At 36.0% G+C, this 12,442-nt stretch overlaps 1 protein-coding gene and 1 pseudogene across 1 annotated transcript; one reads left to right on the top strand and one right to left on the bottom strand.

The window, feature by feature from the left end:
• The first annotated feature begins 213 nt into the window (after window positions 1-213).
• LOC125866837 (receptor protein kinase-like protein ZAR1) lies at window positions 214-4,403 on the top strand. The gene is made up of 2 exons (XM_049547203.1): window positions 214-1,795; window positions 3,497-4,403. Exons 1-2 carry the CDS (start codon window positions 286-288, stop codon window positions 4,135-4,137), a joined length of 2,151 nt encoding a protein of 716 aa, XP_049403160.1. The 5' UTR covers window positions 214-285; the 3' UTR covers window positions 4,138-4,403.
• A 2,660-nt stretch (window positions 4,404-7,063) lies between these two features.
• On the bottom strand, window positions 7,064-8,677 carry LOC125869378 (glucan endo-1,3-beta-glucosidase 8-like; annotated as a pseudogene).
• Window positions 8,678-12,442: the final 3,765 nt, after the last annotated feature.

The raw sequence follows: 12,442 nt of genomic DNA, 5'->3' as shown, positions 1-12,442 counted from the left end.
CCAAATAGATATTTTCTGAGATCATTTTTACTGGTCACAATTTGACTTGAAACACATTTTAAAAATATCGAACTTGCTTTAATTGTACTACATACTTCAGTGTTAGTAAAGGCGCGAAGTGGACCCCTTTGTAATCAAACTCTTCCTGCTATTGTCTCTTTCTCCTACTTAATACCTCAACTCCCCTTTCTCCTCTTTTCTTTGTTAAATTTCTGTATAACAAGTTCATTACTACTATTTTTATTTGTATCTCAATTTTGTCAAAAATAAAAAAATCCCCAACAAATGATGTGGAGGATATCCGTTTTTTTTGTTCTTTTACTCAATTCTCATACCGGATTTTGTCTAACTTCCGACGGACTTTCACTTCTATCTCTAAAATCCGCCATGGATGATGGCGGTGGTGGTACAGTTTTCTCCGATTGGAATGAAAACGATGATACTCCTTGTACTTGGACTGGCATTTCATGTGCTAACATTTCTGGTTCTTCAGAGCCACGTGTCGTTGGGATTACTCTTTCCGGTAAGAATCTCCGGGGATACTTACCGTCTGAGCTGGGAACGTTACTCTATCTCCGGCGACTGAATCTTCATGGAAATAATATTTACGGTTCTATCCCTGACCCTTTATTCAATGCGACGTCGCTTCATAGTATTTATTTGTATGATAATAATATCTCTGGTATACTTCCTCCTTCTGTTTGTAATCTTCCTCGTTTGCAGAATTTGGATATTTCTGATAATTCACTTTCTGGAACTTTCTCTAAGGATCTACGTAATTGTAGGCAGTTACAGAGGCTTATTCTAGCTCGGAATAAATTCTCCGGTGAGATTCCGGTGGGGGTGTTCCCGGAGTTGGCGAATTTGGAACAATTTGATCTTTCGTCGAATTTGTTCAATGGTTCGATTCCTGAAGATATTGGTGAATTGAAGTCACTATCTGGAACTTTGAATCTTTCTTTTAATCATTTTAGTGGAAGAATTCCCAAATCTGTTGGTGATTTACCTTTAACTGTTAGTTTTGATCTAAGGAATAATAATTTATCTGGTGAAATTCCTCAGACGGGTTCTTTTGCTAATCAAGGTCCGACGGCTTTTTTGAATAATCCCTTGTTATGTGGATTTCCTTTACAAAAAAACTGTAAAAATAGTTCAAACAATTCAACACAAGTTCAGGGTTCGTCTGATAACGAGGGAACGAATTCGCGCAAGGGGCTAAAACCTGGATTCATTATATTGATATGTTTGGCTGATGCATTTGGAGTGGCATTTATAGGACTAGTGATTATTTACTTGTATTGGAAAAAGAAAGACTCTGGTGGTTGCAGCTGTACTGGAAAAGGGAAATTTGGTGGAAATGAGAAGAGAATGCTTTGTGATTTCCCATGTATTAATGGATTTCCAAATAATGATTCGGAAGTTGAGTCTGAGAAGGGAGGTGGTGGTGGGGCTAGTGGTGGTGGTGTTAGTGGTGGGGAGGGTGATCTTGTGGCTATTGATAAAGGTTTTAGCTTTGAGCTTGATGAGCTGTTGAGGGCTTCTGCTTATGTATTGGGAAAGAGTGGGTTGGGGATAGTGTACAAGGTTGTGCTGGGGAACGGTATCCCAGTGGCAGTGAGGAGGTTAGGGGAAGGTGGGGAACAGAGATATAAGGAGTTTGTCGCTGAGATTCAGGCAATCGGAAGGGTTAAGCATCCTAATGTTGTGAAGTTAAGAGCTTATTATTGGGCTCCTGATGAGAAACTTCTCATTAGTGATTTCATTTCCAACGGCAACTTGGCTTCTGCTCTTCACGGTGAGCTTTTCATTATAGTAAAACATCTTCAGTTTTGTTTGTCTAGTAGATATAACCTGTTGAAAGAATCATTAACACATTCATATTTTAGATATCGGGGTATACTATATTCTTATCATTTAGTAGCATGATACACTGATGGATGTTTCGTACTTTCCAAGATCGATATGTGTAAAGTGTAATTCTTTTGCTGGATTGGTATTTTACTTAATGATCACTCTTTTGAGGAGTGGAAATACAGTACAAGACTTTTGGTATTAGGTTAGTTAGGAGTTTGGGATATTCTAGTATTTATTCACTAGTATAACTGTTTAATATATTCCCGATGACAAAATAATGACTTTTAGTTGTTGTGTGTTCCTTGATGATTTTGAATAGCAATTATTTATATGCCATCTAGTGATAAATTTATATTGAATGTGTCCCATGTGCTTGCAATCCTTGAGTGAAGGATGAGTTTTGTTTGCGACTTGATAATTTGCGTAAGATTTTTGCCTAATTGTATCAGCTGATAGGATAGTCTTTATTATGTATCATAGATGAAAAGTTATCTGCATAAAGGGTAAACCAACAACCTAACATTTTCCATCCATTTCAATGGATGTTAAAGCACATCGTAGTATATTAACTTATAATGATCCAGCTTAAGTCAATTTGCAGACTTTAACGGTTTACTGCCGATGCAATAATCATATGTTGACATCATATCGAACCTGGTAGAAAGGGCATTTGGGCATGTTTTGAAGAATTTAGTCTCTTTTTTCGTGTGACATATGATTGACTGCCCCGATAAACCTTGCGGAAAATGATTTATCATCAATTAGAAGCAAACCAATAAGTACAAGGGGCCAAGAACTGAATTATGTCATGTACTAGGTCAATTCCTTAGGTTGTGGAGTTACGTATTCTGTTTCTCAAAAGAGTCTAGATATTACATTGTTTTATTATGTCTTTTAGAGATGTATTACCTGATTTGCATATACTAATATTCAAGAATTTGCGAATCGCTCCGCCTGGTGCTGTTTGACTTTACAGATGTTTACTTTTTTGAAGCAAACTGGAATCTGCAGTATCTGGTCTGGTAACTACCATCTAGCATGAGCGGGACTTATACTCCCTTGAGATGGATTCTAGACTTCGAATTTTTAAAAATTAGTGTTCTGCAATTGAATTTTGCACTGTTGCTGTTGGTATAGCTGCTTGAATGTTACATTTTAAAAAAGAACTAGATTTTTTGCCCTGATACAAATCGTTGTTTACATTTATGAATATCTACTTCACTGCCTCATATACATGTCACTATGAATCTATAACACATTCGTTACCCAAGAGTAACTGCTTGCTTTCTGAGACAAATATATTTGATGACCTTTGGTTGTATGGTACCTGATGTTCCCAGTTTCTTAATTTACCTGTTTTTAAAATTATGTAGCTGGAATTTTTCAGTACAGTAACTTACCTTTTGCATTCTGAAGAAGTTGAGGAGTGTTTTCTTTCAGCATCTCTTTTTCCAAATTGTTTTGCCATGCTAGATCTGTATGTATTAACGTAGTGACAGTAGTTTCATGCTCTAGCTGATTGAGATTAGCCAAATTAGTGTGAACACCAATTTGCCTATTGAGCTGAAAAGTTATTAACTTGTATCTTCTTCGTCATACTGTGGTAAATGTTGTGATGACAATCTCGTTTGCCTTTATACAGGGAGAAATGGGCAACCATCACCTAGTTTAACATGGTCAACGAGACTGAAAATTGCTAAGGGAACAGCGCGAGGTTTAGCCTATCTCCATGAGTGTAGCCCAAGGAAATTTGTCCATGGAGACGTCAAACCTTCCAATATTCTCCTTGATACTGAACTGCAGCCATATATATCTGATTTTGGCCTCAATCGATTAATCAATATCACGGGAAACAACCCCTCCTCTTCTGGTGGATTTATGGGTGGAGCTCTTCCTTACTTGAAGCCTGCTCAACCAGAACGTCCCAATAACTATCGAGCACCAGAAGCTCGAATCACTGGTAACAGACCCACCCAAAAATGGGATGTGTACTCATTCGGGGTGGTCTTGCTTGAACTGCTGACTGGAAAGTCTCCTGACCTCTCAGTTCCTACAACATCCACTTCAACGGAGGTTCCAGATCTTGTAAGATGGGTAAGAAAGGGATTCGAGGAGCAAAATCCACTGTCGGATATGGTAGAACCAATGTTGCTTCAAGAAGTCCATGCTAAGAAGGAAGTACTAGCTGTATTTCATGTAGCTCTTGCATGCACCGAGGCAGATCCAGATATTCGACCAAGGATGAAAACTATCTCAGAAAACATTGAGAAAGTTGGAGCTTAAACTTTTCGGTACACTCATGTCAAGGAGTTCCTCAGTTTCATGGACCTCTTTAATCTCTTTTTTTGCAGTAATTGCTCCTATTATTTTTTTTCTTTTAGAGGTTAATCAAATCTTTAAACTTAACTACAGTACAAAATACCAGTGTGCTGCAACAAAATTCCTGTCATTTTTGAGAAGTTAATTAGTTGCTTATCTCTTTAATCTATTTCTGTAATTCTGATGTTAAAACAACTCTTCATGGCCAATAAAATTATAATTCTTTGTTACTACAAGTCTGTTTGGATTGGCTTAAAAGTTCGTCATACCTACTTTCAAGTTATTTTTAGCTTTTGAAAGTGTTTGACTAAGTTAAAAATAACTTTAAATAAGTATAAATTAACTTTAAAAAAAGAGTCAAAAGCTAAAAGTAGGTACTTCTCTTCTTATCATTTTTAATTTAAAAGTTACTCAAGTTTAACTTTTTTAAAACTATTTTTAAAAAGCTACTCCAAATGGGCTCGTAGTAGTGTTTGGCTTTTTTCCAAATTCACTGTTCTCTATTTTTTTTCTCTTTCTTCCACATCATGACATAATTGTTTCCACACCCCCAACTTAGGATTGAACCATCTATTCTCTCCTTTCTTTTCATCCAACACTCCCCAACTTAAGCTTTTTAGGCTTCATACTGCAGTTACAATTAGCCAACAAAACAGTTTAAAAGCTTAATATGGGAGACTAAGAATAATATTTTACATTTAGAAGCATTATTTAGGTTATATTGACTTTTATTTCACAAAATAAGACTAAGTTCATCTCTATAACTAAGCTATCCTCACACATGTGACATGACTAACCAGACAAGTTCTGGATTACATGCATAACACAGTGACAACACTAAGTCCTAACACACACAATGACATCAGACTTATTAAGCTTTCATTATAACTCCCAAACTAGTACTCTACGCATCATGTAATTTTCAATGTTAACCAAAATTAAGAGAGATATATGTCAATAAATACAGGTGGAGTTCAGACAACTTTTCCAAAAGGGTCCATTTTTTCATCAAAAATAAGTTTCATGCCATAAGCAAACAATCTACCACCATTTAAGCCAAACCTACTTTATTCTAGTTAAACTAAACATGAACTATTCCCTTAAGAAAGTCTCCTACCAATCTATCATCAGGAAAAATATGACTCTAGATTCGATTATACCTAACCATTGCCCATTTCAACATCAAACTAATCTCCCGGAAAGGAACCATTACTAAGAAAAAATTGAAGGTGACTCAACTAGGATTGATGATCTGAGGTGTATTTACACATCCAATCATCATATTTTATCCATTATTTAGCTAAGTTTTGAGTATAATCTTATAAATATCTATGTGTTTATTGTATATTTGTTGTGATGAGCTAATAGATATGACTAGGTTGATTTTAAGCCAAATACAACAAGAAAAGACCCAAAAGATGGATTGAAATGCAAAGTAGAGTGTCCCGAACTAAAATGTTGCCAAAAGGACTACAAAGAGGATTCCTCGATGCAAGGGAGCCTTCCACGCATTGGACCCCGCTCCGCGCGCAACCCCCTATTTGCCATACTAGAGTTGACCAAGTCAAAGCAGAGTTCAATCGGGATTAAGATTTTGATCCTATTGCTATAATTATGTCATTAAGATGACATTTTTAGAGTTAGACATTATAAGTAGAGGTTACAAATTAGTCATAAAAGATAGGGATTGCTCATAGCATATAGGAAGATTCATTGTTCTTAGTTTTTAGGGTTTAAATAGAGTTTTTCTTAGACGATTATTGTGGAGCGAACAAGATTCTCTTGCAAGAGCTACATTAATCAAAGGTGTTGTTTAATTTCTTTTATATTAATGTTCCTTAGTAGTTTAAATTATATTACTAGTTATTATTTATAACTAGTTATGAGTAACTTAACTGAAAACTAGGGTTATGGAACTTAAAGTAGGGATGATGATAATAGATTATTTACATTAAAATTAATCTTATCACAGAGGGGTGATCATTGCATATTATGGTTCTTTTGTAAAGATTGCTTTTTAATGGTTGGAAACATTAAGAACTTGTCTGTATTTTGACTTGTTTGACAAAAGAGGTTAAGATTAGAAAAATGATTATTAACAGTGATTTGGAGCTATTAACCTCCATCTAATAGCTTGAGCTAGAGATAGGATAGCTAACGTAAGGCTTTTGATGAATGAATAAATTAATTCGACACCCAAGTGATGACCTCTTAATTGGTCCGAGAGGCTTTAGGAGACATATAGGCTCCTCAGTTTTGCATAATGGACGTACCTGAATGAGTTGATAGTAAATTATCGGTTAGATTCCATTCTTCACCTCCATTGCATATTTTCTTTTACCCTCTCCTCCTCCTCCATCTTCTTCTCCTTCTCCTCCTCCTCCTTCTTCCTCCTCCTCCTCCTTCTTAATATTTATCAACATCCTTCTCCATTTTATTCTATATTTTCTTCTTATATAAGTTAATTTGATTTGTTCTTCATTTTAATTTTTAACTTTTTGCCACGGTAGGATTGTTTTCTATGTGATATTTTTTTTAATAAAAGAGAGAGTGTAATACAAACACCATCACATGTTACTTGAGGTGTGTTTCTTACGCTCCCAATAGTTTAGTTGTGAAACCAAAATAAAGAAAGGTTGTTTATGTATGTTTTTGACACTTGACAACCGTTTGAACCACCTAGGATTCTCTTCTTTTTGGTCCTCCTGGCCACCTTCTTACTATGCAATAATGAGACTCACATGATTTACCAACAATTTGGCCAATATAAGGGTTGGAGATTCTATAGATTTATCAAAAGTTCACAGAGCATACTCAAAATCATGGAGAATGTGCATCATACATGAAAGCAAATTAAGAAGGAAATAAGCAATGTATGTGTATATATTGGTTAGTATTTTTTGGTTAATCCAGATCCACCATCCACCACCTCTGCAGTTAAGATCTCAATTGGGAAATCACAGTCTGGAGTGGAAGGATTATTTGTGGTCATCTTTGCTCCTAATAACTTGCATTTCCGCATATCTTGATTACCCATTTGGTAAAGCATATTATATGCATAAGAGACCTTCTCTGTGAAACTGAGGTGATCACACGTTGCACCAGAGCCAAATGCAGTGCAGTCTGATTTCTCACAGGCAAAGTCGTAATCTCGCAACACTAGGGTCTCATTGTGATCCGTTTTACCATCAAACACACACCATCTGTTTGGCATTCGCACGGTACCTTTTTACAATACAATATATATATATATAGCTAACAAGTCAATATATGGAAATTATTCATGTTGAATGATGACACAATTGAACATAAGTAGTACCTTTGGCAATGGAAGGCTTGACATCTCGGTCTTGCAGGGTGAAATCAATTTTGTACTTGGGAACACCATCGTGCTTATAGATACCCCAATGTCGTTGATAAGGTCCATAATCTGTAACAACCATATTCTCATCTGTTAAGCCAAGGAGATACATATCTATATCTCTATTTGGGCGTAGTGGAGTTCCCTCCTTCTTAGCAATATATTTAAGAAGTCCGCGATGAAATCTTTCAGCATTTTGTTCACTTGCACTCACGTATCCATCTGTAGGCCAACCAATTTGTCCGACAACAATCTCCATATCACCATAACCTGCCTTTGCTAGAGCAGAAACAAGTGTATCGTATATGAAAGTAAAGAGATTAGTATAGGTGTTATTGCCATCTACGATTTTGAACTTGGATTTATTATCAAAGAAAGCAAAGTCCACATCAAATCCGTATCTATAAACCGTATAGATTGGGAACATATGGATAACGAAAGGGGCACCAGTTCTGTTAATGCTATCAAGAAATCCCAGCATTTTCCCCTTTATGTCTTCTCGAAAATCACCTTCTGATGGCTTGCTAACATTTGTTAAGACGTCCGTGAAATGAGGAGTTGTTGCTTTGATATCTGGGAGGTTGAATTTATCAAGGGCAACTCTCGTCATATTCAGGTAACGGATAGTACCATTAAATTGTTTTTTCATATATAAATGATTTTGTAAAGGGTTCGTTCCCCACGTACACATACCTACAAATCAATAACTTGGAGTTCAAATCTGGAAATGAAACAATAATAATAATAATCTACTTGTTTTGAATATTAAATTCATCACATCTACCTGAATTTAACTCCTTTTTCGGAATAAACCTTGACACGGTCATGAATATAGTCGTCAATTTGTTTTTGCTCGATAGCATTTTTTAAAAAGTTCTCTTGTAAGGTGATGATGAGACCAATATTGGTTTCAGCAAAAGCATCAAGAACATGAAGGCTTGGTTGAAAAAGTCTCAACTCTGGAATTCCATTTTGTAAGAGTAAATCCACAACCATTGATGGAACAAACTTTTGTGTTGCCATCCTCCCCCAATTTATGCCCAAGTATGCCCCTACATGAATCTCACCACAAAATAATATCAATGACATCAATAAACTTATCCATAGCGAACTTATCTTTTTGTACATTGTAGATATTCTAATTCTTCAATAACATCAACAATCATATATGAAGGCGCCTGTAATGCAGGTCGCCTAATAGAGGAAGTCCACCTATGTTTGCAATTATGAATTTTAAGTCATAAAAGAGAAAAAGGATCATAATGTTTTCAAAGAATTAGGCATGCAATGAAACTTTTGTGTTTGTGTGATTCCGCATCATTGTCGGAAAAATATTTAAGAGTGGTTCGCAATATTATGAAATGAACATTCTCTTGCAATACAACCTTTAATTTAAGCTCTTCAAAAAAAATAAAAAAATTACAATCTTATTTTATCTTTATCTTATATATCATATATATTTATATAAAAGAGAATCCCAGGTACGTGGCGCCATCACAAGTCAGAATTCTCTTTTATTTTACTCTCTCCGGTCCAAATTATGTGGCACTTTTTGGATTTCAAGGTTTAAACAAGTCTATCTTTGACCGTAAATTTTTCATATATCTTTTAATTATTTTGAATTGATAATTATTGTGACTTATCGTACTGTTTACGTATTCTTAGCGTGACTTTGTTCAGGATTGGCATACTCTGTATACGCGGGGTGTTTGTAAAACGTGTGAGTGCTGAGGTTGTCACTAATTGGAGAAGGACAAGGAATATAACAAGAAAACAAATGAAATAGAAGAGAAGAGAAGACTAACACGTTAATGGTTAGTTCTACTAAGCTTCTATTGGATGTCATTATTCATTAACACGTTAATGGTTAGTTCTACTATATACTTCAGGAACAACAAAGACTTAGTGCAGAGTTGCACACCCTATTATTATCTACTTAGTGCAGAGTTGCACACCCTATTATTATCTTCTAGGTTACAATGTTGCAGCAGTTCATTGTGGACAATTACATGATAGTAGAAGAGAAGATTTTGTTATATTGGGAAATAGGCAGATCTTTTTTCTTCATTGAATGATGTTATTGCCCGAGATGATTCTACTTGTCCCTGGTAGGACAAACTATTGTCTTACATTTGTAGCGCAATGGTAACCTTGATTAATTGTTCTTCCTGTATCTTCCCCAACATCTTTCATACAACGCCTCTATGTTTGATCTCCAAAACTGTGCGAAACGCCACCACAAATTCCTGTTTCCATAAATTTCTCCCGAACTTGTCAAGATTGTAACTTTCAAAATATCCTATTTTCCTTCACACAAAATTCGGCGTCTAAAAACAAACCAAAACAACAACTTTTACATGTCACTAGTCCTTTCAATCTATCCTCAACTGAATAACCATTACCAAACATATAATATAACAACACAAACAATATTACTCCAAATTGAGAGTATAGAATTTCTTTTACATATATGAGCGTGACACACGTGAGTACAATCAATATAGTTGTATTCATTTCAATCTTCAGAACATCCAAGCATAATCTCGATAATCATATTCAGACATTGGAAAATTTATTCAGAGAAGGCGGTCAGGTAGCTGATCCCACCAAGATTACAAGGCAACTATTTACAGTGTTGTCTACAAATCTCTTCAATCTTCTCTATTTTTACATCTTCCTTTGCTTTATCCTTCTCGACCACATTATTACCCTACCGCTATATCAACTATTTCCATGTTCATCCCCTACAAAATCTTACACTTCCTTACAACTCATTTTCCATATATGTTCTGGATTTTGTTTTTTTTAAAGAACACATAACCACCTAACTAAACTCTGGTGCTTACTATTGCACTCAATTGGCTATGTCATGGTTAAGTTTGTATGCTTTCCTTCTCACAGTTCACATTTTCATTCAAAATACAAGAATTTCCTGATGGATACCAAAGACCTTTCTTGCAGCACACTAAATCCACCTGTGCAATTCAGGTGTGATGCTCTTTACAATCACAATCCATTATTTACTCTATTATCACGAGCCAAAGTACATCCTGGAGGTGACATGGCGTATAAGACCTCGAGAGGCCTTACACAAGCCACTTGACATACATACAACACAACATAATAGAAATACGAGAAGTAAAGGTAGAAAGTTTCATATTATAATAATTTGATATACAAGCAGAAGTCTAATCCTAGTCTTGACAAACCCATCTTATCCATCATGGTTGGGACGTAATCCATACACACATACAACGTCTGAAAACTAAAGACATAAGAAAAGCATAGTAAAAGTGGCATGGTCCTCGGAATATGAAGACTCACCAAGTCTTCAACCTCAAAATGATCAAATAGCCACGAGTGGGAGTGATAAACGATCAACCACACCTCATCCAATACTAGGTGTGGGCGATCATAATCTAGTATAAAACCCAACGAAGAGTTGGGGTCGAACCCACAAGGAGCGGTACAAGTTCGAATTCCTTTACGAAGTTACAAATGTAATCTAATTGGTGGTAGGAATAGAAATTATTGTAAGCATGTAGTTAAATTGAAAGGGGTGACAACAAATGTCAGATGGGGGGATTGGTTTGTTAATTAACAACTAAAACAAATACGAAAACAGGGGTTTCAACAATATTAAGAGGAGTCCTCGGGATGTGATCGATTATAGGCTAATTATGCTATATGGGTAATTGAAGTTTATTCATAGTTTGTTGAATCACTGTGGGTAGGCTAGACCATAAGTGCAATAGTTTTCTCTCGAACAACTACTGTGATTCAGGCGAGTTCTCTCGAACCTCGACAAGCTTATCACTACAAAATAGCCCAAAACCTTAATGTATCTACTCTCTCGAGCTAGATAGGTAGGAGCGAGTTAAGATTCACTCTCTCGAGCTAACCCATAATAACCCACACGCTATAATCATTAATCGATAACCTTGGTTTTAGAACCTCTCTCTGCTAAAATTATATTTGCAACTACAATTCATGAATTACTACTCAACTATCGATCAAACCCACATTAAAACAACAATTAAATCATTAAACAACAATACCCATAAGCTAATTAAGCCAATAATTACATGATCACACCCCAAGAATTGGGGTTTTAGCTACACATTATAAAAAGAGAAAATCAATTACCAACTATATTCACCATGAGTTGGGTAAAAGTTCCAAGTTTCTACAATGCTCCAAATTGAATTAATTCGAAAACCCAATTGCAATTCCTCAAAATTTTGTCTCAAAAACTCAAAGAAAAATAAGAACGGTGGAATCAATACTCTGGGAACTGGAAGAAGACTGGAAAACTTCTTTTTCTTCTGTTTAAATTTATAGTTTCCCAATTTTTGGCCTGAAAGGCCATTTGGCAAAGTAAGTCGCATCTCACCAACTAGGTCGGCGGTCCGCCCTTCGCTCCAATTCATCGTCGGTTTGCATTGGCCATTTTTCTTCAGGGTTATGTGACTTTAGGCGATCAAGGTTGCTATCGCGGAGTCATTAGACGATCCGCTAATTCCCCATTCCTGTCACCAAATTAGTTCTTCCTCAGGGCTGGCACGCTGGAACTTTGGGCAAGCTAAACAGCCACTCAGTGGTTCGCCGAGTGGTCTTGGCGATCACCAGGATCGTTTTTCTTCACTTCTTCAGCTTGTTAGTTCCTTTTTGCCTGATAGTGTCCTTGCCTTGCTCCTTAGCCTTCATAGCTGGAAATTCAACACCTTAGCATCAGTTTAGAGCTTAAATTATGCATTTGAGGACACTTAAACTATCAAAACAAAGCCTTAAATTAGTCAAAATCTCGGACTCATCAACACCCCCAACTTAAACTTTTGCTTGTCCTCAAGTAAAACTCAAGATCATCAATTCAACAAGGATGTCTACAAACAGTGCTGCTTAAGACTC

This window comes from Solanum stenotomum, chromosome 6 (assembly GCF_019186545.1).
Source record: "Solanum stenotomum isolate F172 chromosome 6, ASM1918654v1, whole genome shotgun sequence".
Classification (NCBI taxonomy): Eukaryota; Viridiplantae; Streptophyta; class Magnoliopsida; order Solanales; family Solanaceae; genus Solanum; species Solanum stenotomum.
The sequence above is the reverse complement of the archived record's forward strand: the minus strand, read 5'-3'. Positions and strand labels throughout refer to the sequence as shown.